Below are 26,291 nucleotides of genomic sequence, written 5' to 3'. Positions count from 1 at the left end.
ACTGGGCCAGCTCTGCGCATGCTCTGCAATCCCATGTTATGAGTGACAGACGAGCGGCGGGTCCCCGGGGGGTTTCCATGGAGATCCAATTAAAAAAAAAAACCTCCTTTGTAGAAGGAAATTGCCGGGTCTCCTAGGAAACGCAGAGCACCGTGTGCAGCGCCGTACAATAGACGGTGTCGTATTTCACCTCCAGGCCTCAATCTGTCCAATGAGACGTCACCTCCTGAGAATAAAGGAGCTGCTAAATCTGTAGAAGAAATGTATGTGGACTGTGTATACTGTATGTACACCTATATACCCACCCTCACCTATACCTGATCTATACCCCCACCTATACATGATCCATAACCTATACATGATCTATACCCTCACCTATACATGATCTATACTCCCACCTATACCTGATCTATACCCTCACCTATACATGATCTATACCCTCACCTATACGTGATCTATACCCTCACCTATACATGATCTATACCCCCACCTATACCTGATCTATACCCTCACCTATACATGATCTATACCCTCACCTATACCTGATCTATACCCTCACCTATACATGATCTATACCCCCACCTATACCTGATCTATACCCCCACCTATACCTGATCTATATCCTCACCTATACATGATCTATACCCCCACCTATACCTGATCTATACCCTCACCTATACATGATCTATACCCCCACCTATACCTGATCTATACCCCCACCTATACCTGATCTATACCCTCACCTATACATGATCTATACCCTCACCTATACCTGATCTATACCCTCACCTATACATGATCTATACCCTCACCTATACCTGATCTATACCCCCACCTATACCTGATCTATACCCCCACCTATACATGATCTATACCCTCACCTATACCTGATCTATACCCTCACCTATACATGATCTATACCCCCACCTATACCTGATCTATACCCCCACCTATACCTGATCTATACCCTCACCTATACATGATCTATACCCCCACCTATACATGATCTATACCCTCACCTATACCTGATCTATACCCCCACCTATACCTGATCTATACCCTCACCTATACATGATCTATACCCCCACCTATACCTGATCTATACCCCCACCTATACCTGATCTATACCCTCACCTATACATGATCTATACCCCCACCTATACCTGATCTATACCCTCACCTATACATGATCTATACCCTCACCTATACCTGATCTATACCCTCACCTATACATGATCTATACCCCCACCTATACCTGATCTATACCCTCACCTATACATGATCTATACCCCCACCTATACCTGATCTATACCCTCACCTATACATGATCTATACCCTCACCTATACCTGATCTATATCCTCACCTATACATGATCTATATCCTCACCTATACATGATCTATACCCCACCTATACATAATCTATACCCTCACAAATACATGATCTATACCTATACATGATATATACCCTCACCTATACCTGATCTATACCCCTCTATACATGATCTATACCCTCACCTACAGTGCCTTGCGAAAGTATTCGGCCCCCTTGAACTTTGCGACCTTTTGCCACATTTCAGGCTTCAAACATAAAGATATAAAACTGTAATTTTTTGTGAAGAATCAACAACAAGTGGGACACAATCATGAAGTGGAATGCAATTTATTGGATATTTCAAACTTTGTTAACAAATAAAAAACTGAAAAATTGGGCGTGCAAAATTATTCAGCCCCCTTAAGTTAATACTTTGTAGCGCCACCTTTTGCTGCGATTACAGCTGTAAGTCGCTTGGGGTATGTCTCTATCAGTTTTGCACATTGAGAGACTGACATTTTTAGCCCATTCCTCCTTGCAAAACAGCTCAAGCTCAGTGAGGTTGGATGGAGAGCGTTTGTGAACAGCAGTTTTCAGTTCTTTCCACAGATTCTCGATTGGATTCAGGTCTGGACTTTGACTTGGCCATTCTAACACCTGGATATGTTTATTTGTGAACCATTCCATTGTAGATTTTGCTTTATGTTTTGGATCATTGTCTTGTTGGAAGACAAATCTCCGTCCCAGTCTCAGGTCTTTTGCAGACTCCATCAGGTTTTCTTCCAGAATGGTCCTGTATTTGGCTCCATCCATCTTCCCATCAATTTTAACCATCTTCCCTGTCCCTGCTGAAGAAAAGCAGGCCCAAACCATGATGCTGCCACCACCATGTTTCACAGTGGGGGATGGTGTGTTCAGGGTGATGAGCTGTGTTGCTTTTACACCAAACATAACGTTTTGCATTGTTGCCAAAAAGTTAGATTTTGGTTTCATCTGAGCAGAGCCCCTTCTTCCACATGTTTGGTGTCTCCCAGGTGGCTTGTGGCAAACTTTAAACGACACTTTTTATGGATATCTTTAAGAAATGGCTTTCTTCTTGCCACTCTTCCATAAAGGGCAGATTTGTGCAGTATACGACTGATTGTTGTCCTATGGACAGAGTCTCCCACCTCAGCTGTAGATCTCTGCAGTTCATCCAGAGTGATCATGGGCCTCTTGGCTGCATCTCTGATCAGTCTTCTCCTTGTATGAGCTGAAAGTTTAGAGGGACGGCCAGGTCTTCGTAGATTTGCAGTGGTCTGATACTCCTTCCATTTCAATATTATTGCTTGCACAGTGCTCCTTGGGATGTTTAAAGCTTGGGAAATCTTTTTGTATCCAAATCCGGCTTTAAACTTCTCCACAACAGTATCTCGGACCTGCCTGGTGTGTTCCTTGTTCTTCATGATGCTCTCTGCGCTCTCTCGGACCTCTGAGACTATCACAGTGCAGGTGCATTTATACGGAGACTTGATTACACACAGGTGGATTCTATTTATCATCATTAGTCATTTAGGTCAACATTGGATCATTCAGAGATCCTCACTGAACTTCTGGAGAGAGTTTGCTGCACTGAAAGTAAAGGGGCTGAATAATTTTGCACGCCCAATTTTTCAGTTTTTTATTTATTACCAAAGTTTGAAATATCCAATAAATTTCGTTCCACTTCATGATTGTCCCACTTGTTGATTCTTCACAAAAAATTACAGTTTTATATCTTTATGTTTGAAGCCTGAAATGTGGCAAAAGGTCGCAAAGTTCAAGGGGGGCGAATACTTTCGCAAGGCACTGTATATTCATCTATATACCGTATACAAGTATCGCCATTCTTTGAGCCTTCACAATTTTAAAGCGCGACATGTTGGGTGTCTATTTACTCGGGGGGAAATCATCTTTTATATTTATCATTAAATTTGGTTATATATCTTGTTTTTTTTTTTTGCATCAAAATTTATTATTAAAGTGAATGTTTTCCAAAAAAAATTACGTTTGAAAAGCTGCTGCGCAAATACAGTGTGACATGAAAAATTGCAACGACCGCCATTTTATTCTCTTAGTTCTCTGATAAAAATGATCTATAGTTTGGGGGTTCTAAGTAATTTTCTAGCAAAAATAACTGATTTTAACTTGTAAACAAAAAGTGTCAGAAAAGGTCGTTAGGTGGGTATAGAGGGGCGGAGCTGGGAACACCAGAACACTCTGCTCATTGGCATCTCCGAAAAATAACAGGAGACTTCGGAACCGGATCCGCCCAAAGCTGAACTTCTAACAATATAAAGGCGGCGGATCCAATAAAGTCATAAAAGCCGCATCCTCATCAGTCAGCAATTATCTCTGCGCTCCAACATATGGCTCATTAGCGGCAGCCTGGGGTCAGGAGGGGCCGCGTCTGGCGGGGGATGGGTATATACTTTAATGGATTTTCCATGAAAACACGTCCTGTTCTGGGACTTCAGGATGGTTCTGTCTGCTGGAAGGTCAGGAAATCTTCCACCGGAGGGACTTCATAGAAGATCGAATGTCAGAGCGAATATCATTCTCATCCTGGTAACACCGCATCGGTTTTCCCATCAGATGGGTTTAGGAAGGCCGATGCGGTGGGATTTCCCAGGATTGGATGGAGGAATACTGGTCCAGTCTTTAGTAAGGTTCACACCTACAGTATCTGACAAAAGTAAGTACACCCCTCCCATGTGACAACACTGAAGAAATGACACTTTGCTACAATGTAAAGTAGTGAGTGTACAGCTTGTATAACAGTGTAAATTTACTGTCCCCTCAAAATAACTCAACACACAGCCATTAATGTCTAAACCGCTGGCAACAAAAGTGAGTACACCCCTAAGTGACAATCTCCAAATTGGGTCAATATTTTGTGTGGCCGCCATTATTTTCCAGCACTGCCTTAACCCTCTTGGGCATGGAGTTCACCAGAGCTTCACAGGTTGTCACTGGAGTCCTCTTCCCCTCCCCCATGATGACATCACAGAGCTGGTGGATGTTAGAGACCTTCCCCTCCTCCATCTTCTGTTTGAGGATTCCCCACAGATGCCCAATAGGGTTTAGGTCTGTAGACGCTTGGCCAGTCCACCACCTTTACCCTCAGCTTCTTTAGCAAGGCAGTGGTCATCTTGGAGGTGTTTGGGGTCATTATGTTGGAATACTGCCCTGCCCCCCAGTCTCTGAAGGGAGGGGATCATGCTCTGCTTCAGTATGTCACAGTACATGTTGGCATTCATGGTTCCCTCAATGATCTGTAGAATCCCAGTGCCGGCAGCACTCATGCAGCCCCAGACCATGACACTCCCACCACCATGCCTGACTGTAGGAAGACACACTTGTCTTTGTACTCCTCACCTGGTTGCCGCCACACACGCCTGACACCATCTGACACCAAATAAGTTTATCTTGGTCTCATCAGAGCACAGGAGATGGTTCCAGTAATCCATGTCCTTAGTCTGCTTGTCTTCAGAAAACTGTTTGTGGGTTTTCTTGTGCATCATCTTTAGAAGAGGCTTCCTTCTGGGATGACAGCCATGCAGACCAATTTGATGCAGTGTGCGGCGTATGGTCTGAGCACTGACAGGCTGACCCCTCCCCCACCCCTTCAACCTCTGCAGCAATGCTGGCAGCACTCATACGTCTATTTCCCAAAGACAACCTCTGGATATGACGCTGAGCACGGCACTCAACTTCTTTGGTGGACCATGATGAGGCCTGTTCTGAGTGGAACCTGTCCTGTTATACCGCAGTATGGTCTTGGCCACCGGGCTGCAGCTCAGTTTCAGGGTCTTGGCAATCTTCTTATAGCCTACGCCATCTTTATGTAGAGCAACAATTCTTTTTTTCAGATCCTCAGAGAGTTCTTTGCCATGAGGTGCCATGTTGAACTTCCAGTGACCAGTATGAGAGAGTGAGAGCGATAACACCAAATGTAACACACCTGCTCCCCATTCACACCTGAGACCTTGTAACACTAACGAGTCACATGACACCAGGGAGGGAAAATGGCTAATTGGGCCCAATTTGGAGATTGTCACTTAGGGGTGTACTGACTTTTGTTGCCAGCGGTTTAGACATTAATGGCTGTGTGTTGAGTTATTTTGAGGGGACAGTAAATTTACACTGTTATACAAGCTGTACACTCACTACTTTACATTGTAGCAAAGCGTAATTCCTTCAGTGTTGTCACATGAAAAGATAGAATGGGAGGGGTGTACTTACTTTTGTCAGATACTGTATGTGTTTTTTTTGGTTCATTTTGCAGAAACGCAGTACAGTCCTGGAAGTCGCACATCTCTGCAAAACCCTGTAAGAAGATGTATGACAGCCTCTGCCCGGGCTCCAACCAGGCCACAGCAACGACGCATTTCACTCCGCCCCCTGGGCTTGGTCATGGGGAAAATAACAAGCTCCGAGGGAAAAACATTGGGGGCGTGGCCTGGTAGAGCGCGATCTGCGGCTGTCACATAGATTCTTATGGGGTTTTGCAGAGATGTGCGACTTCCAGGACTTTTCTGTTCTCCAATAAATGTATTGTATTTGTGTGAACTAAAATGAACCCCTTCCCGCCCCCCCCCCCCGTGCCGCCGTGCCGGGATGTCGCTGCACTTCGAGGGGTTGCAGCGGGATGATCTGCAGCTGCAGGTGTCACCCCGGTACCTCAATATTGAAACGTGTGACCGCGCTGCCTCTAAATCACGGTAAAAATAACTAGAAAGTGACAAAAAATGACTAAATCGGTAAATGTTTCATATATATATATAAAGTGTCGGTGCAAATAAAATCCATAAACAAACATATAAAGCAGAAAAGGCCAATCCAATAAATAATAAATCTTCTTATAGATCGTGCGATCAGAAAGTCTCTAATTGATGAGGGGCTTCATAGCGATGACATCACAGTGTGACGACAATTTCCCACTCCTGCTCCTTTCACCCCATGAAGTGCAACCTCACCTCCATTTTCCCCCCCCCGAGGGTCAACAAACCATAAACCCCGATCAATCCGATGGGCCAATCTCTGGTGTTCAGGATCCTTTAACCACTTCTGGACCGGAAGGATTTCCCCCTTAATGATCAGGTCATATTTTGCAATTCAGCTCTGCGATATTTTAATGAACAATTGCGCGGTCGTGCGACGCTGTACCCAAATAAAATTGATGTCCCTTTTTCCCCACAAACAGAGATTTCTATTGGTGGTATTTGATCACCTCTGCGATTTTTATTTTTTGTGCTGTAAACAAAAAAAGAGCGACATTCCCACAAAAAAAAAAACCGGGGCCGAGGTCAGGGAAGTAGTGGAACGTGGTCAGGGAAGGAGTGGAGCGGGGTCAAGGAAGGACGGGACCGGGGTCAGGGAAGGACGGGACCAGGGTCGGGGGAGGAGTGGAGCGGGGTCAGGGAAGGAGTCGAGCGGGGTCAGGGAAGGAGTGGAGCGGGGTCAGGGAAGGAGTGGTGCAGGGTCAGGGAAGGAGTGGAGCGGGGTCAAGGAAGGACGGGACCGGGGTCAGGGAAGGACGGGACCAGGGTCGGGGGAGGAGTGGAGCGGGGTCAGGGAAGGAGTCGAGCGGGGTTTGGGGAAGGAGTGGAGCGGGGTTGGAAGGAGTGGAGCGGGGTTGGGAAGGAGTGGAGCGGGGTCGGGGAAGGAGTGGTGCGGGGTCTGGGAAGGAGTGGAGCGGGGTTTGGGGAAGGAGTGGAGCGGGGTTGGAAGGACTGGAGCGGGGTCTGGGAAGGAGTGGAGCGGGGTCAGGGAAGGAGTGGAGCGGGGTCAGGGAAGGAGTGGAGCGGGGTAAGGTAAGGAATGGAGCGAGGTCAGGGAAGGAGTGGAGCGGGGTCAGGGAAGGAGTGGAGCAGGGTCGGGGAAGGAGTGGAGCGGGGTAATGGAAGGAGTGGAGCGGGGTCGGGGAAGGAGTGGAGCGAGGTAAGGGAAGGAGTGGAGCGGGGTCGGGGAAGAAGTGGAGCGAGGTAAGGGAAGGAGTGGAGCGGGGTCGGGGAAGGAGTGGAGCGGGGTAAGGTAAGGAATGGAGCGAGGTCAGGGAAGGAATGGAGCGAGGTCAGGGAAGGAATGGAGCGAGGTCAGGGAAGGAGTGGAGCGGGGTCGGGGAAGGAGTGGAGCGGGGTAAGGGAAGGAGTGGAGCGGGGTCAGGGAAGGAGTGGAGCGGGGTCGGGGAAGGAGTGGAGCGGGGTCGGGGAAGGAGTAGAGCGAGGTCGGGGAAGGAGTGGAGCGGGGTCGGGGAAGGAGTAGAGCGAGGTCGGGGAAGGAGTGGAGCGGGGTCGGGGAAGGAGTGGAGCGGGGTAAGGGAAGGAGTGGAGGGGGTTCGGGGAAGGAGTGGAGCGGGGTCGGGGAAGGAGTGGAGCGAGGTCAGGGAAGGAGTGGAGCGAGGTAAGGGAAGGAGTGGAGCGGGGTCGGGGAAGGAGTAGAGCGAGGTCAGGGAAGGAGTGGAGCGAGGTAAGGGAAGGAGTGGAGCGGGGTCGGGGAAGGAGTGGAGCGGGGTCGGGGAAGGAGTGGAGCGAGGTAAGGGAAGGAGTGGAGCGGGGTAAGGTAAGGAATGGAGCGAGGTCAGGGAAGGAGTGGAGCGGGGTCGGGGAAGGAGTGGAGCGGGGTAAGGGAAGGAGTGGAGCGAGGTCAGGGAAGGAGTGGAGCGGGGTAAGGGAAGGAGTGGAGCGAGGTCGGGGAAGGAGTGGAGCGGGGTCAGGGAAGGAGTGGAGCGGGGTAAGGGAAGGAGTGGAGCGGGGTCGAGGAAGGAGTGGAGCGAGGTCAGGGAAGGAGTGGAGCGGGGTCGAGGAAGGAGTGGAGCGAGGTCAGGGAAGGAGTGGAGCGGCGTAAGGGAAGGAGTGGAGCGAGGTCAGGGAAGGAGTGGAGGGGGTTCGGGGAAGGAGTGGAGCGGGGTCGGGGAAGGAGTGGAGCGAGGTCAGGGAAGGAGTGGAGCGGGTTCGGGGAAGGAGTGGAGCGGGGTCGGGGAAGGAGTGGAGCAGGGTCGGGGAAGGAGTGGAGCAGGGTAAGGTAAGGAATGGAGCGAGGTCAGGGAAGGAGTGGAGCGGGGTCAGGGAAGGAGTGGAGCGGGGTCAGGGAAGGAGTGGAGCTAGGTAAGGGAAGGAGTGGAGCGGGGTCGAGGAAGGAGTGGAGCGAGGTAAGGGAAGGAGTGGAGCGGGGTCAGGGAAGGAGTGGAGCGGGGTCGGGGAAGGAGTGGAGCGAGGTCAGGGAAGGAGTGGAGCGAGGTCGGGGAAGGAGAAGGAATGGAGTGGGGTCGGGGAAGGAGTGGAGCGGGGTAAGGGAAGGAGCGGGGTCAGGGAAGGAGTGGAGCGGGGTCGGGGAAGGAGTGGAGCGGGGTCGGGGAAGGAGTGGAGCGGGGTCAGGGAAGGAGTGGAGCGGGGTAAGGGAAGGAGCGGGGTTGGGGAAGGAGTGGAGCGGGGTCGGGGAAGGAGTGGAGCGGGGTCGGGGAAGGAGTGGAGCGGGATCGGGGAAGGAGTGGAGCGGGGTCAGGGAAGGAGTGGAGCGGGGTAAGGTAAGGAGTGGAGCGGGGTCGGGGAAGGAGTGGTGCGGGGTCTGGGAAGGAGTGGAGCGGGGTTTGGGGAAGGAGTGGAGCGGGGTTGGAAGGAGTGGAGCGGGGTTGGGAAGGAGTGGAGCGGGGTAAGGGAAGGAGTGGAGCGAGGTTGGGGAAGGAGTGGAGCGGGGTCTGGGAAGGAGTGGAGCGGGGTCTGGGAAGGAGTGGAGCGGGGTCGGGGAAGGAGTGGAGCGGGGTCGGGGAAGGAGTGGAGCGGGGTCAGGGAAGGACTGGAGCGGGGTCTGGGAAGGAGTGGAGCGGGGTCAGGGAAGGAGTGGAGCGGGGTCAGGGAAGGAGTGGAGCGGGGTAAGGTAAGGAATGGAGCGAGGTCAGGGAAGGAGTGGAGCGGGGTCAGGGAAGGAGTGGAGCAGGGTCGGGGAAGGAGTGGAGCGGGGTAATGGAAGGAGTGGAGCGGGGTCGGGGAAGGAGTGGAGCGAGGTAAGGGAAGGAGTGGAGCGGGGTCGGGGAAGAAGTGGAGCGAGGTAAGGGAAGGAGTGGAGCGGGGTCGGGGAAGGAGTGGAGCGGGGTAAGGTAAGGAATGGAGCGAGGTCAGGGAAGGAATGGAGCGAGGTCAGGGAAGGAATGGAGCGAGGTCAGGGAAGGAGTGGAGCGGGGTCGGGGAAGGAGTGGAGCGGGGTAAGGGAAGGAGTGGAGCGGGGTCAGGGAAGGAGTGGAGCGGGGTCGGGGAAGGAGTGGAGCGGGGTCGGGGAAGGAGTAGAGCGAGGTCGGGGAAGGAGTGGAGCGGGGTCGGGGAAGGAGTAGAGCGAGGTCGGGGAAGGAGTGGAGCGGGGTCGGGGAAGGAGTGGAGCGGGGTAAGGGAAGGAGTGGAGGGGGTTCGGGGAAGGAGTGGAGCGGGGTCGGGGAAGGAGTGGAGCGAGGTCAGGGAAGGAGTGGAGCGAGGTAAGGGAAGGAGTGGAGCGGGGTCGGGGAAGGAGTGGAGCGGGGTCGGGGAAGGAGTAGAGCGAGGTCAGGGAAGGAGTGGAGCGAGGTAAGGGAAGGAGTGGAGCGGGGTCGGGGAAGGAGTGGAGCGGGGTCGGGGAAGGAGTGGAGCGAGGTAAGGGAAGGAGTGGAGCGGGGTAAGGTAAGGAATGGAGCGAGGTCAGGGAAGGAGTGGAGCGGGGTCGGGGAAGGAGTGGAGCGGGGTAAGGGAAGGAGTGGAGCGAGGTCAGGGAAGGAGTGGAGCGGGGTAAGGGAAGGAGTGGAGCGAGGTCAGGGAAGGAGTGGAGCGGGGTCAGGGAAGGAGTGGAGCGGGGTAAGGGAAGGAGTGGAGCGGGGTCGAGGAAGGAGTGGAGCGAGGTCAGGGAAGGAGTGGAGCGGGGTCGAGGAAGGAGTGGAGCGAGGTCAGGGAAGGAGTGGAGCGGCGTAAGGGAAGGAGTGGAGCGAGGTCAGGGAAGGAGTGGAGGGGGTTCGGGGAAGGAGTGGAGCGGGGTCGGGGAAGGAGTGGAGCGAGGTCAGGGAAGGAGTGGAGCGGGTTCGGGGAAGGAGTGGAGCGGGGTCGGGGAAGGAGTGGAGCAGGGTCGGGGAAGGAGTGGAGCGGGGTAAGGTAAGGAATGGAGCGAGGTCAGGGAAGGAGTGGAGCGGGGTCAGGGAAGGAGTGGAGCGGGGTCAGGGAAGGAGTGGAGCTAGGTAAGGGAAGGAGTGGAGCGGGGTCGAGGAAGGAGTGGAGCGAGGTAAGGGAAGGAGTGGAGCGGGGTCAGGGAAGGAGTGGAGCGGGGTCGGGGAAGGAGTGGAGCGAGGTCAGGGAAGGAGTGGAGCGAGGTCGGGGAAGGAGAAGGAATGGAGTGGGGTCGGGGAAGGAGTGGAGCGGGGTAAGGGAAGGAGCGGGGTCAGGGAAGGAGTGGAGCGGGGTCGGGGAAGGAGTGGAGCGGGGTCGGGGAAGGAGTGGAGCGGGGTCAGGGAAGGAGTGGAGCGGGGTAAGGGAAGGAGCGGGGTTGGGGAAGGAGTGGAGCGGGGTCGGGGAAGGAGTGGAGCGGGGTCGGGGAAGGAGTGGAGCGGGATCGGGGAAGGAGTGGAGCGGGGTCAGGGAAGGAGTGGAGCGGGGTAAGGTAAGGAGTGGAGCGGGGTCGGGGAAGGAGTGGAGCGAGGTAAGGGAAGGAGTGGAGCGGGGTCAGGGAAGGAGTGGAGCGGGGTCGGGGAAGGAGTGGAGCGAGGTCAGGGAAGGAGTGGAGCGAGGTCGGGGAAGGAGAAGGAATGGAGTGGGGTCGGGGAAGGAGTGGAGCGGGGTAAGGGAAGGAGCGGGGTCAGGGAAGGAGTGGAGCGGGGTCGGGGAAGGAGTGGAGCGGGGTCGGGGAAGGAGTGGAGCGGGGTCAGGGAAGGAGTGGAGCGGGGTAAGGGAAGGAGCGGGGTTGGGGAAGGAGTGGAGCGGGGTCGGGGAAGGAGTGGAGCGGGATCGGGGAAGGAGTGGAGCGGGGTCAGGGAAGGAGTGGAGCGGGGTAAGGTAAGGAGTGGAGCGGGGTCGGGGAAGGAGTGGAGCGGGGTCAGGGAAGGAGTGGAGCGGGGTAAGGTAAGGAGTGGAGCGGGGTCGGGGAAGGAGTGGAGCGGGGTCAGGGAAGGAGTGGAGCGGGGTAAGGGAAGGAGCGGAGCGGGGTCGGGGAAGGAGTGGAGCGGGGTCAGGGAAGGAGTGGAGCGGGGTAAGGTAAGGAGTGGAGCGGGGTCGGGGAAGGAGTGGAGCGGGGTCAGGGAAGGAGTGGAGCGGGGTAAGGGAAGGAGCGGGGTTGGGGAAGGAGTGGAGCGGGGTCGGGGAAGGAGTGGAGCGGGGTCAGGGAAGGAGTGGAGCGGGGTCAGGGAAGGAGTGGAGCGGGGTCAGGGAAGGAGTGGAGCGGGGTCGGGGAAGGAGTGGAGCGGGGTCAGGGAAGGAGTGGAGCGGGGTCAGGGAAGGAGTGGAGCGGGGTCAGGGAAGGAGTGGAGCGGGGTCGGGGAAGGAGTGGAGCGGGGTTGGGGAAGGAGTGGAGCGGGGTCAGGGAAGGAGTGGAGCGGGGTCAGGGAAGGACATGATGCTTGTTGAATGCACAATTTGTTTAAAGGAAGAAATGTGAGCCAGGAATGTTTTGCGTTTGAACCTTCGGGGAGGAGAGGGGAGACCTGCTGAGCGGATCCAATTTCCACTCCACATTCATTGTATGCAATGAGCCCCCCTCCCCCCGGATCCCTGGAGCCGCCATTGTCCTTCTATAAAGCTGCAGGCCGGCGTGTTGCCTGGATAGAGAATAAAGGGAATGTTACTATTCTAATGCTAATAGTCCCTGAATTCATCCATGACCCCCCCTATAATCCCCCCCCCCCCCGATCTGTAATCAGCACATAGGATGTTGGGGGGGGTTGTAATTTTTCAGTTGATTGGTTGCAGATTAGAAGAAGTGGAGTGTGAACTCTCCCTGTACTCTGTGTGCACTTCCCATGGAGTCTCCAGTAGGGGGAGCTCCGGGTTTATTGAACCCTGCAATAATCCGCTTCAATACAAACTATAACCACGCCGCGTGTCGCATGGGGGACCTCCTGGGGGGGTCTCTTCTTTCTGCTGTTCAGTTTTTTTCACTTCATTGCTAAATAAATATTGCAATGGGGGGGGGGGGGATCAACGGCTAAAATAGACTTTCAGGACCAGAAATCTGGGAAGGGAAATTTGGATGGTAATGCTGGGAGTGGGGATTTGGGGGGATTTGTGTTGGGATGGGAGAAGAGGATTTGTGCTAGGAGGGGGGATTTGGTTTTTTTTTTTGCTAGAAGAAGTTATATAGTGGGGGAGGGGGGTAAATTTGGATTAGGAAGGGAAAACATTTGTTTGTTTGTTTGTTTTTGGGGGGGGGGAATTGGGAAGGGGGGGGTGTCAGGGAATTTGTGCTGGGGTGGGGGGATGTGTACTCGGAGGGGAAATTTGAGGGGTAGCAGATTTGTGCTAGGGGTGATTTTTTTTTTGGGGGGGGGGGGTGGCATTTGTGTTGGGAAGGGCAAAGATTTGTGCAGAGAGGGGGAATTTATGCCTAGTGGGTAAGCATGCAGATTAGTGCTTCGTTTTTTTCTTTTTTTTGGGGGTTTGCTGACACATAATGCTCATACATCTTGGGGGGGGGGGGGTGCGCAGTTCCCGGCACTGATCTCCCCAGCAGTGACTGTGGCGCTGTGCTTACAGCTGGGATCCTGACATGCTGAGGGGGGCAGCACAGAGCAAGGCCTAGCCACCCCCCCCCCCCACCAACCTCACCCAATGAGGGCAAGGCTCTGCAGTGTAATACAGAACAGATGTGTCATGGCGGCCCAATGGTGGTGATATGTTACGTTGCTGACATTGTAACAATCTGCGGGCTGCGGATAATATTTCCTGTTATACGGTGACAACGCACCGCCCCCTATCTCCCCTTTGTACTGCTGGGTTGTCACCCTGGCACACAGATTGTATGTAACCTTTTCACATCACAGACATGGCCCCCTATCCTCTCCATCAGGAACCCCCTCCCCCCTCCCTGCGAGAAATGCCAAGCAGCCATCGCTGGGGTGTATGGAGACCAGAAGTGGCTGCAAAGAGGCCAGAGGAGATCCGCAGCACTGAGATGTAATAAAGGATACATTTGGTGTAAACAAGAATCTTAGCCCCCGTTCACACTAGGGTGACCTGTGAGGCGACCTGGTCGCCTCCCATAGGGAAGCTGCGGACCGTTCTAATAGGAGCGACACAAGTCGCTCCGACTTAGAAAAAGGGTCCAGAGCTTCTTTGGGGCGACCTGGAGGCGACCGCCATAGACTTCAATGTTATAAAGTCCGTGGCGGCAGCTCCGAGATCGCGGCGCGAAGTAGCGTCGCCCCTATGTGAACGGGGGCTAATTTTTTTTATTATTCATATAAAGTATTTATATGGCGCCAACAGTTTGCGCAGCGCTTTACAAAATGAAGGCAGACTTTACAGTTACAATACAATTTGGAACAAAAGGAATCAGAGGGCCCTGCTCATTAGAGCTTACAATCTAAAAGGGAGGGTCAATTGATACAAAAGGCAATAGCTGTGGGGGAGGGGCTGATGGAGAAAGTGAAACAGCGTTATTAGTTAGTAGCCGGGTAGGCTTCTTTAAAGAGAAGGGTTTTCAGGGATCGTCTAAAGATGGATAGATTAGGGGACAGTCGGACAGATTGGGGTAGAGAGTTCCAAAGAATGGGAGAAGCTCTGGAGAAATCCTGGAGGCGAGCATGGGAAGAGGTGACAAGGGAGTTAGAGAGCAGGAGGTCTTGGGAGGACCGAAGAGAGCGGCTGGGTTGATATTTTGAGATCAGTGTACAAACAGAGATTTCTTTTGGTGGTATTTGATCTCCTGTGCGATTTTTATTTTTTTTTGCGCTATAAACAAAAAAAAGCGACAATTCTGAAAAAAAAAAACAATATTTTTTACTTTCTGCTATAAAACATCCAATAAAAAAATGTAAAAAATCAAATTTCTTCATCAATTTATTCCAATTTTTATTCAGGTACAAATCCTAATAAAAGTATTTTGATTGGTTTGCGCAAAATTTATCACGTCTACAAACCAGGAGAGAGATTTATGGACTTTTTATTTATTTATTTTTATTTTTTTACTAGTAAAGGCAGCGAACAGCAATTTCCAGTGGGAAGAAAACACTGTCACTGTACTAATGACAGTGGCAGGGAAGGGGTTAACATCAGGGGGGATCAAAGGGTTTAAATGTGTTCCCTGGGAGTGCTTTCTAACTGTGGGGGAGGGGCTTTAATTGGGGGAAGACAGAGATCCGTGTTCCTGCTTAGCATCTTCCCCTCTGACAGATCGCTGTTCTGCCTCTCCTGAGAACGATCGCGGGCTGCCAGTGAACATCACATCCTCCGGACCCGCTGATTGGCTCCCGCTGTGTCCAGTTAAAATGGAGGCGGGCGCAGACGGCATGCACGCCCCCCAGACCCAGTCCATGAAACCACGTACAGGTATGTGAGGAGGGCCGGCCTGCGGAAGGATAAATGCGTGGGGCGGTTCGGAAGGTGTTAAAGGAGATCTCCGCTCACAGCGTACAATTTTCAGCATTGTAATAACAATATAAGATTATTGGAGACTTCTCCTTCCATGCTGTGAGCCCTGCCTGTCTGCTAACCACCTCTTTACACCACTTCCTGGAATCCCAGCATGCTTTGCAGATTCTCATTTTCTAAGGACTACATATCCCATGGTACTTTGCTAATTCTAGTAATGACTCCACCTCCTGAAACTCCTCCCCTCAGAAGGCGGGCTCTGTGAAATGTGTGACACAGCGGAGCCTCCTCACAGGACATAGTGACCCCGGGTCCCAGAATTCCAGGAAGGAAATGGGCGGAGTCTCCTTTAGAGTGACAGGCAGAGCCCAGAGATGATTGGAGGAGGATGCAGGGGTGACGATCGGATTTTATATCCTCATCAGAGATACACTTTAATACGCTAAATGTCTCCCAGTTACTATAATGGGATCCAGTAATGATAGAAATATGGGAGCAGATTCTGGGCTTCGGATGTTTGTTGGAAAGTCATTTCCCCCATAATGATTTCTTTGTTTTATAAACAATGTTTCATCATTTTTGTTTTGCTACTTTTATTGTATTTATTGTTACATTGTCTGCCAATGTTCTTATTGTGCAGCATTCCTGACATCTAGTGTTCAAATGTGGAATTGCAGGCTAAGAAAGTGTGAGCTCTGAGCCAGTGTGGTGTTATTACATTCCGGGGGGGTCAGTGTGGTGTTATTACATTCCGGAGGTCAGTGTGGTGTTATTACATTCCGGGGGGTCAGTGTGATGTTATTACATTCCGGGGGGGTCAGTGTGGTGTTATTACATTCCGGGGGGGTCAGTGTGGTGTTATTATATTCCGGAGGTCAGTGTGGTGTTATTACATTCCGGGGGGTCAGTGTGATGTTATTACATTCCGGGGGGTCAGTGTGATGTTATTACATTCCGGGGGGTCAGTGTGGTGTTATTACATTCCGGGGGGTCAGTGTGGTGTTATTACATTCCGGGGGGTCAGTGTGGTGTTATTACATTCCGGGGGGTCAGTGTGGTGTTATTACATTCCGGGGGGTCAGTGTGATGTTATTACATTCCGGGGGTCAGTGTGGTGTTATTACATTCCGGAGGGTCAGTGTGGTGTTACATTCTGGGGGGGGGTCAGTGTGGTGTTATTACATTCCGGGGGTCAGTGTGGTGTTATTAGATTCCGGGGGTCATTGTGGTGTTATTGCATTCCGGGGGGGCCAGTGTGGTATTATTATATTTTGGGATCAGTGTGGTGTTATTACATTCCGGGGGGGTCAGTGTGGTGTTATTATATTCCGGGGGGGGGGCACTGTGGTGTTATTACATTCCGGGGGGTCAGTGTGGTGTTATTACATTCCGGGGGTCAGTGTGGTGTTATTACATTCCGGGGTCAGTGTGATGTTACTACTTTCCGGGGGTCAGTGTGGTGTTATTACATTCCGGGGGGGTCAGTGTGGTGTTATTACATTCCGGGGTCAGTGTGATGTTACTACTTTCCGGGGGTCAGTGTGGTGTTATTACATTCCGGGGGGTCAGTGTGGTGTTATTACATTCCGGGGTCAGTGTGGTGTTATTACATTCCGGGGGGTCAGTGTGGTGTTATTACATTCTGGGGGGGGGGGTCAGTGTGGTGTTATTACACCCGGGGGGTCAGTGTGGTGTTATTACATTCCGGGGGGTCAGTGTGGTATTATTATATTTTGGGGTCAGTGTGGTGTTATTACATTCCGGGGGGGTCAGTGTGGTGTTATTATATTCCGGGGGGGTCAGTGTGGTGTTATTATATTCCGGGGGGGGGTCACTGGGGGTCACTGTGGTGTTATTACATTCCGGGGGGTCAGTGTGGTGTTATTACATTCGGGGGGGGGGGGGTCAGTGTGCTGTTATTACATTCCGGGGGGTCAGTGTGGTGTTATTACATTCCGGGGTCAGTGTGGTGTTATTACATTCCGGGGCCAGTGTGGTGTTATTACATTACATATTGGAGACTTCTCCTTCCAGGCTGTGAGCTCTGCCTGTCTGCTGGCCGTCTCTTCCCACAACTTCCCGGACTCCCAGCATGCTTTGCAGCTTCTCCTCCTTTTCTAAGGACTACATATCCCATGGTACTAATTTCAGTACTGACTCCACCTCCTGAAACTCCTCCCCTCAGAAGGCGGGCTCTGTGAAATGTGTGACACAACGGGGCCTCCTCACAGGACATAGTGGCCCGAGTCCCAGAATTCCAGGAAGGAAATGGGCGGGGTCTCCTTCAGAGTGACAGGCGGAGCCTGGAGATGATTGGAGGAAGATGCGGGGGTGACGATCGGATTTTATATATTCATTAGAGATACACTTTAATACGCTAAATGTCTCCCAGTTACTAGAAAGGGGACCAGTAATGATAGAAATATGGGAGCAGATTCTGGGCTTCGGATGTTTGTTGGAAGGTAATTCCCCCCCCCCCCCCATAATGATTTCTTTGTTTTATAAAAAATTTTCATCATTTTTGTTTTGCTACTTTTATTGTATTTATTGTTACATTGTCTGCCAATGTTCTTATTGTGCAGCGTTTCTGACATCTAGTGTTCAAATGTGGAATTGCAGGCTAAGAAAGTGTGAGCTCTGAGCCAGTGTGGTTTTATTACATTCCGGGGGGTCAGTGTGGTGTTATTACATTCCGGGGGGTCAGTGTGGTGTTATTACATTCCAGGGGGGGTCAGTGTGATTTTATTACATTCCGGGGGGTCAGTGTGGTGTTATTACATTCCGGGGGGGGGGGGGGGGTCAGTGTGGTGTTATTACATTCCGAGGGGGTCAGTGTGGTGCTATTACATTCCGGGGGGTCAGTGTGGTGTTACTAAATTCCAGGGGGTCAGTGTGGTGTTATTACATTCCGGGGGATCAGTGTGGTGTTTATACATTCGGGGGTCAGTGTGGTGTTAGTCAGATTTTCTCAGACGCCCCCATACAAAGCTAGCCAACAACTTTGCTTGTACTGAAACCTTCTCCTTTATTGAACAATCACACAGAATTTATGTACAGCCTGGACCTCCCCCTCCTGATCAGATTACCACACACAGGTCCGGGGTTGCCTGATTACATTATCATATGCAGATGAAATTGTATACAGAAACAGAATTAACCTGAACTTATTATCTAGCCATCTGGACAGAACAATGTGGGCTCATTAACATTTAACAATGGGACAGACAGATTTAACACAATCCACCTTCCACCTCAATAAACAGACAATAGGACAAGACTGCCATTGACAGTCTGCCCGTCTCCTACATTGAAGTACATGGAATACACATCTGAGCATTGCTATGATTATTTAGGTGTCACAGACTTCATGGTAACAGTCTATAGGTCTCACAGTGTAAAGTGGGATTAAATCTTCATATTGCTGACAAATATTTCTGTCCCACTTGAAGCAATCCAAACCATTAAGTATCTGTCTTTCACTCCCAGTGACGGTGACTACCACCACAGATGGAAAATAGGGTTTCCATCCATCTGAATTTCACGCACAGGATCGGATCGGATAGCAGCGGGTGTCAGCAGACATATCACCACTGACATCCGCTTCCCCATGCATGGAGGTGCATGAAGCATCTGATGAGATCCACCTGAAAAACTGACAGGGACCGGATCGGACCGCCCGTGTGAAAGGGGCGTTAGCCTTGTTGCCGGCAGTCTGGTCTTCCAGGCTGATTTAACCACTTGCCGACCGGCAGCTGTAGTTGTACTGTGGCGGGTTGGCTCTGTTAGGCAAAACAACGTGGGTGGGAGGGGCTGGCCCAGGCTCTAAGCGGTTCACTGACAGGTGCTGGTCCAGGCTTTTGACACTTTTGGGGGTACCAGTGACATTACTACAGTAATCAGTGCTGAAAATATGCACTGTCACTGTACTAATGACACTGGCAGGGAAGGGATTAACACCAGGGGCGATCAAAGTGTTAAATGTGTCCCTAGGGGGTGCTTTATAAGGGGGATGGGCTTGCTGAATGAACACAGAGATCTGTGATCCTAAATAGGAGGAGCTCTGTGTTCATCACTGACAGAACAGCGATCTGCCGTGTTTATATCTGTATGGCTGAATTCGCATTGCATGTGATCTGCACAGGAATGATTTGTGAGATCTGACCCCAGGCTGAAACAGGCAATCCCCTCCTCACTGCCTGTCAGATGTCTCTGAAAAGTGACCTGAGCATAGATTACTTTTCAGTGGAGTGGCACTGCCTGCTGCAAGTGTGAAGATGCCTTGGGGTGCACACAGGTGTGCGGGAGTTTGTCGCAGTGCTGACATAGACACACTTTTCCTACATTTTATCCCCCATTTTTAGCTGCAGTCCCACAGACTTCTGTTAGGTGGCGTCACTCTACTGCGATTTCCGAGAACGCACCAAAGATGCAGCGTGCGGGGCCGGGGATAGGGGGCGGGGGCACCAGTGCTTCTGTAGGGGGCCTGGGCACACAGGGGGGCCCCAACAGCACGGGGAATCGGTGCGGTCGGGCGGAGGGGCAATTACAGAAGGAAGCCTTGTGCAGCTCTCTGCAGCAGCTGAAAGCCAGTTACTTCGTCTCCTGTCAGCTTTCAGCTGCTGCAGGGAGAGACACAGACACAGGGCATTGTTACTGTAATTACTTAGCTGACACCGATCTCCCTCCCTGTTCTGCCTGCTTCTAACCCCACCCCCCTCCCCCCGTGTGGCCCCCTTCCCTGTTTTGCCTGCTTCTGATCCCCCCTCCCTGTTCTGCCTGCTTCTGATCCCCCCTCCCTGTTCTGCCTGCTTCTGATCCCCCCCTACTCCCTGTTCTGCCTGCTTCTGATCCCCCCTCCATGTTCTGCCTGCTTCTGATCCCCCTTCCCTGTTCTGCCTGCTTCTGATCCCCCCTCCCTGTTCTGCCTGCTTCTGATCCCCCCTCCATGTTCTGCCTGCTTCTGATCCCCCCTCCATGTTCTGCCTGCTTCTGATCCCCCCCTCCTCCCTGTTCTGCCTGCTTCTGATCCCCCCTCCATGTTCTGCCTGCTTCTGATCCCCCCTCCCTGTTCTGCCTGCTTCTAACCCCACCCCCCTCCCCCCCGTGTGGCCCCCTTCCCTGTTCTGCCTGCTTCTGATCCCCCCCTCCTCCCTGTTCTGCCTGCTTCTGATCCCCCCTCCATGTTCTGCCTGCTTCTGATCCCCCTTCCCTGTTCTGCCTGCTTCTGATCCCCCCCCTTCCATGTTCTGCCTGCTTCTGATCCCCCCTCCATGTTCTGCCTGCTTCTGATCCCCCCTCCATGTTCTGCCTGCTTCTGATCCCCCCTCCATGTTCTGCCTGCTTCTGATCCCCCCTCCATGTTCTGCCTGCTTCTGATCCCCCCTCCATGTTCTGCCTGCTTCTGATCCCCCCTCCTCCCTGTTCTGCCTGCTTCTGATCCCCACCTACTCCCTGTGTGCCCCCCCTTTCACTTTGCTGTTCTCCCCCCCTCCCCCTCCTCCTTCCCACAGCGCTGCAGGCTTCCCTATCCTGTAAAAATATAACAATTTGTTAATAAAATAAAATAAAAAAGAATTAAAAAGGGGATAATTTAAACTCTGTACTCTGTTACGTTTTTGTCTGCTAATAATGATTTTAGTGTATTTTTAGTGAAAATATTGTCTTGATAAATTCGGGGGGGGGGGGGGGGCTGTACATTTGATTGCCCCTAGGATAACCCCTTCCCTGCCAGTGTCATTAGTACAGTGACAGTGCATATTTATAGCACTGATTACTGTAGTAATGTCACTGGACCCTCCAAAAGTGTCAAAAATGTCAGTTAGGGGTCCGATCTGTCCGCCGCAATGTCGCAGTCCCGCTAAAAAAATCGCAGATCGCCGCCATTACTAGTAAAAATAAATAAATAAATAAAAATGACAGAAATCTTTCTCGTAGTTTGTAGATGCAATAACTTTTGTGCAAACCAATCAAAATACGCTTATTGTGATTTTTTACCAAAAATATGTAGCAGAAAACAAATTGGTCTAAAATGATGAAAAATTTAGATTTTTACATTTTTTTTATTGGGGAATGTTTTATAGCAGAAAGTGAATGATTTGGGGGTTTTTTTCAGAATTGTCGCTCTTTTTTTTTTGTTTATAGCGCAAAAAAAAAAAATCGCACAGGTGATGAAATACCACCAAAAGAAAGCTCTGTTTGTGGGAAAAAAAGGACGCCAATTTTATTTGGGTACAGCGTCGCACGACCTCGCAATTGTCAGTCAAAATAACGCAGAATCGCAAAATATGGCCTGGTCATTGAGGGGGACCAGAAGTGGGTTTTGTGGAACGCAGAGGACATCTGGTGGCAGAATGAAATTACTACAGGGGATAGCGCCATGGAGGAGGTATCGCAGTCCTAATAGGGGACCAATAAAGGAAATGTTTGGCGTTGGGCTTTGGATGTAATTGAAGGTGGGGAAGACGATATAAAACTCTGAATAAACACTACAACAATGGTCTTACTCATTAATAACATTCATTCATCATCTCCTCTGATTTTCTGTCATTGAAGGGTGAACTGCGCCATATGGGGAGGGGCCCCATTTCAGTGTTCAACTTCCTGACCAATCAGGAGATCACACATCCACCCAGAAAGAATGCGTTTATCCCGCCGTATCTGGGGGGTCACGATGGAGCCGACTACTATCTCATCGAAGCTTTCATCTCTGCTGTCGCTGTAAGTATGCCTAAAGAGAACCCGTCACCAGAACATTTTCATAGGATGACATTTTATTTGTGTTCTTCACCTGTAAAGTCCTTCCTTAGACATCCAAACCCGAGACTGCGGGTGGGTGCCGCCATCTTGGATGCGATTTTTAGCAGCCTCACTCATGTGTCACTCTATAGTGTTCTTCAATGTTCCCCAAGCAGCTAATTAAAAGGTTATGCATGGAGGTAAGGGGAGGGGTAGAGGAGCTGGGCCACCACAGACAGTAATTAGACCCTCCCAGACGGGGAGATGGGGAGGGGTTATGACATTCAAGGAGGGAGGGGCTATGCTAGGAAATGGACTCTTCCAGGTGAGGTCACATTCTGTAGCGGGGTGAAAGGCAACACTGCGAGTGAATAAAAGTAATTTATAGAAAGAAAAGCAGCGCAGGTCAGAATTTGTAACAAATTGTTGCCACTGACGAGGGCCGAAATCAGCGCATTGCTCCATGGGTGGGGCTTAATAAAGCAGGACTCCACCTCCTCAAATAATAAATAAATAATATATCTGCCCGTCATTCACCCAGGAAAACATTCCGGGTGGAGGAAGAAGCTGGGGACAGCGCCGTAGTGTGGAAAGGGTAAGTACTGCATGGACATTTGTTTTTTTAAATACAGGCAGGGGCTCTGTAATTAAGAGCCGGAGTTCCACTTTATTAATATATTGGAGTGGAAATTATATGTGTGACACGAGTCTTATTGAAGGTGGATCCATCCCCTGACTCCACCACCACTCCTGATCTTCTCCATGTGATCACATTGTAGCCGGATCTCCAGTCTCGTAGAGTCCTGGCCGTTTTCTGGACCTCATTCATCCAACTTTATTAGGACTCTCCGTTCATCTACCAACATAAATGTTTGTAGCACCCTCTAGTGCTAGAAGTGTAGATAAATTTATGTCTGTGTTTTTTTCCTGGGTCGGGCAGAAATCCAGGGAGAGCCGCATGACTCACAGGAAGCATCACTGAGACCTCCCCCCTATTTCTAGAATGTGCTGGAACCTTCCAGAAAAATGGGAGGGGAGGTAAGGTGGAGCTGCCTGGAGTATTCTGAGGACCCTGACCAATCCCCGGGCTGGCTCAGACTGGGTCAGCCCAGTTGGGGAAGGAGAGTTCGGGTGGAAGGTGGAAGTTGATGATGGAGTGTTAGGCTGTTGGTGGCCTTTGAGGGAGCTCCCCAGTCTGGAGGGGGGGGGGGGAGAGATCTTGGGCCTGGGCTTGGGTGCGGACAGGACCCCCTCTTATAACACACAGAGGTGTCATGGACTGGAGGCACAGGAGCAAGGAGGGGACAGTGGGGGGAACATTGCCAGGCAAGTCTCCAGGGGCAGCCAAGAGGGCTGGTGAGTGACACATAGTCAGGAGGACTGGGATAGAGTAGTCTGGGATGGGTGCAGAGCCAGTTATGAGGACTGGGAGGCTCGCCTGAAAGGACTGGGATGGGTGTAGAGCCAGGCAGGAGGATTGGGAGGCACACCTGAGAGGACTGGTATGGAGCAGTCTGGGATGGGATTAGAGCCAGGCAGGAGGACTGGGAGGCGTGGGCAGTGGAAAGGGGCTGCTGCAGTCAGGAGGGCTGGCAGTGCCTGAAGAGGGGGTACTGGGAGCAGTAGTCACATGTAGGACAGCTAGCACCAAGGACTCCCAACTTTTGCTACACCATAGGGTCCCCCCACCCCCGCGGTCCGCGCCTGAAAAGGGCATTTGCTTTGGGTCTGACTGAGCCATTGTTAGATCCTCACATCAGTGCTAGCTGGTCCTGGGAGTGATAGTCTGCATGTGCTGGCGGGTGAGAAGAGACTGTATATACGGGAGTGTATATCGTTGAGTCCCTACCAATTTCCTTCAATCGAGTGGGCATCCCATATGTACCCTTCCCCCATCCCAGTTCAATTCTCCTAAGTAAAAAAAAAACAAAGAAAGCTGCCAGGAAATCTTCTTGTGTCTGAGTAACTGGAAATGTGTGTGCCTGGCTGTGCTGGGTGGGAGACGACCACATTTACCAATGCCCCCTACAGGGTGGAGCTACACATCCTTTGCCAGTCATTGTCATTTGCTGCTGACTTACCAGGTAAGAGCGATGCAGCTGGGATAGTGTGTGCGTCCCAACAGTCACCGACGCGTTTCACCACGCTATATTATGGTCAGGTGGCGGATATTTTGCTGGCAGATCCGGTTCTCTTCACAGCTCATAAAGACGAATGAAATGTAAGACATTATCAGCACTGTGATGGATATAACAGACACATGGATGTGAGAGAAAACTAAACACACTGCACATGAAGATAGACCCGTGTCCCCGGACATCAGATTTCCAGCCAGAATAAAGCATAACTCCAACCTTTAGACCCATATTTAGGGTGTAACATATAACCTGGCTGCAGGCAAAACCTCCACCCCCCCCCCCATTCTCTGCCAGCACCCAGGGGTTCTTCTCTTTGGCGGCAGCTGTGACTCCACCCACAAAGCCACGTCATCCATTCATAGAGATCTGTGAAGGAAGGAACTACAAGTCACCACCGCTGCAGATGGACTTGTAGTTCACACTTTGATTAGCACACTCGTCCAGTGACACTCCCTCCAGCGCTCAGTATGGACACAGATCTGGAGGAATAGTCTGCAGGAGCTGGCATTGCACCCCATCCACTCATACAGATTCCAGAGCTCTGCAGGAAAAATAATAATAAAAGGTGGAATTATCCTTTATAGATCATTAGACACAATGTCTATTCACCTATATACAGTATATATATATATATCCATGACCATGTATCATCTGACCTCTCTCCACAGAATGACGACCCGTCTCGTATTGTCACCGGCCCGGAGGACACTCTGCGGAGTCACCTGCTGGTGTTCCATGCTGAGAGATCGCGGAGAGAAAGCCGTGTGGTGAACATTGACAGCGATGAGGTGTAACTACCGGAACAATGACTGCCGCCTGTGCCCTGTTCATCACCGGTGCAGACTGTACTGCTAGTCCGGGGTGCCGCTTAATGTGATGATTGCACTTTACTGCGGTTCAGGGAGAAGCAAAGAAGACTTCACACTGAATATTAGAATGGAAACTTCACCAATAAACCGGCGCTCCACTGTAACCGGAACCCGCTATGGTAGACATATGTGGCGGGCATGGATGACCAGCTTATGGAGGTGCAGCTTCCAGGGCCACCATCCTTCCTACTCCTCCCCTCTCCTCCCCTTTCCTCTCCTACCCACTCCTCTCCTTCCCTACCCTCTCCTCCTTTCCCCTACTCCTCCCCTTCCCTCTCCTCCCCTCTCCTCTCCTCCCCTTCCCTCCCCTCTCCTCTCCTCCCCTCCCCTCTCCTCCCCTTCTTCCCTCTCCTACCCACTCCTCCCGTCTCCTCTCCTCCCCTCTCCTCCCCTCTCCTCTCCTCCCCTCTCCTTCCCTCTCCTCCCCTCTCCTCTCCTCCCCTCTCCTCCCCTTCTTCCCTCTCCTACCCACTCCTCTCCTTCCCTACCCTCTCCTCCTTTCCCCTACTCCTCCCCTTCCCTCTCCTCCCCTCTCCTCTCCTCCCCTTCCCTCCCCTCTCCTCTCCTCTCCTCCCCTCTCCTCCCCTTCTTCCCTCTCCTACCCACTCCTCCCGTCTCCTCTCCTCCCCTTCCCTCTCCTCCCCTCTCCTCCCCTACCCTCTTCTCTCCTCCGCTTCCCTCTCCTCTCCTTCCCTTCCCTCTCCTACCCTCTCCTTCCCTACCCTCTCCTCTTGTACCCTCTCTTTCCATCCCCTCCCCTCTACTACCCTCTCCTTCCCTACCCTCTCCTCCCCTCCCCTTCCCTATCCTCCCCTCTCCTCTTCTTTCCTCCCCTCCCCTTCCCTCTCCTCTATTCTTCTCCCCTCCCCTCCCCTTCCATCTTCTTCTTTCTGTTGCTCTCTCCTCCCCTCTTCATCCATCTCCTTCCCTCCCCTTCCAGGTCCTTCCCTCTCCTTCCAGCTCCTCCCCTCTCCTTCCATTCCCTCTCTTACACTCTCTTTCCCCATCCTTCCAGCTCCTCTCCTCCGCTCCCCTCTCCTTAGTGAATTGCTGTCTGAGAAAGAACAAACAGGAATATTCCAGCCGTCCTGACACCTTTATATACATACATGGAATGTGCAGCTTAAAATAAAAGAGAAGGGGGGGGGTGCTTCAAGTATAAATATTGTAGCGTTTGCTCCAATCAAGTACACAGCTTTACATGCATCCTCCTTTGTACAGAAATGTAGATCAGCCACTAGAGGGAGCTCTGCATTAGACTCATTCAGTCTCCCTGCCTAAAGTGGGTGTAAACCCTCCTTATCACCAGTGCAGTGATTGGCCTCAGGTGATACACAGAGATTAAACACATCTTCCTACATAAGTTGTACCTATTTATCTGCAGTCTTCTTTTTTTTTTCTACATCCATTCAAAGTGCAGAATTTACACAGCTTGTCTGAGCTTCAGAAAGAAGGAAAATGGGGATCTGATGTCACACACTGCACAGAACAACACAGGGCTGAGTGTAATCTGAGATCTGGGTGGAAGGAAACAACACAACGCCTCTTCCTCTACACATTTACAGTTGTACACTTTTTATCTGCAGCCCTCTTTCCTCTACAGCCTCCTTAAACACACAGATCAAAGGATTTTTCTCAGCTCCATCAGGCAGGGGGTGGGGTTCTGATGTCACACACTGCAGAGCA

General features: G+C 51.6%; 1 protein-coding gene across 1 annotated transcript in view; it reads left to right on the top strand.

Annotated features, from left to right (window-relative positions):
* LOC309568734 (putative oxidoreductase YteT) overlaps nt 1–24,676 on the top strand; it is a 200,688-nt gene extending 176,012 nt beyond the window's left edge. The window contains exons 14-15 of the mRNA XM_082274484.1: nt 21,416–21,580; nt 24,405–24,676. Of these exons, the coding sequence (XP_082130610.1) occupies nt 21,416–21,580; nt 24,405–24,530 (291 nt within the window). The 3' untranslated portion in view covers nt 24,531–24,676. The remainder of the gene's footprint in view (nt 1–21,415; nt 21,581–24,404) is intronic.
* Nucleotides 24,677–26,291: the final 1,615 nt, after the last annotated feature.

This window comes from Pelophylax lessonae (assembly GCF_965119305.1).
Source record: "Pelophylax lessonae genome assembly, chromosome: 12".
In the NCBI taxonomy this organism is placed as follows: Eukaryota; Metazoa; Chordata; class Amphibia; order Anura; family Ranidae; genus Pelophylax; species Pelophylax lessonae.
Note: the sequence above shows the minus strand (reverse complement) of the source record. Positions and strands in the feature narration are given on the sequence as shown.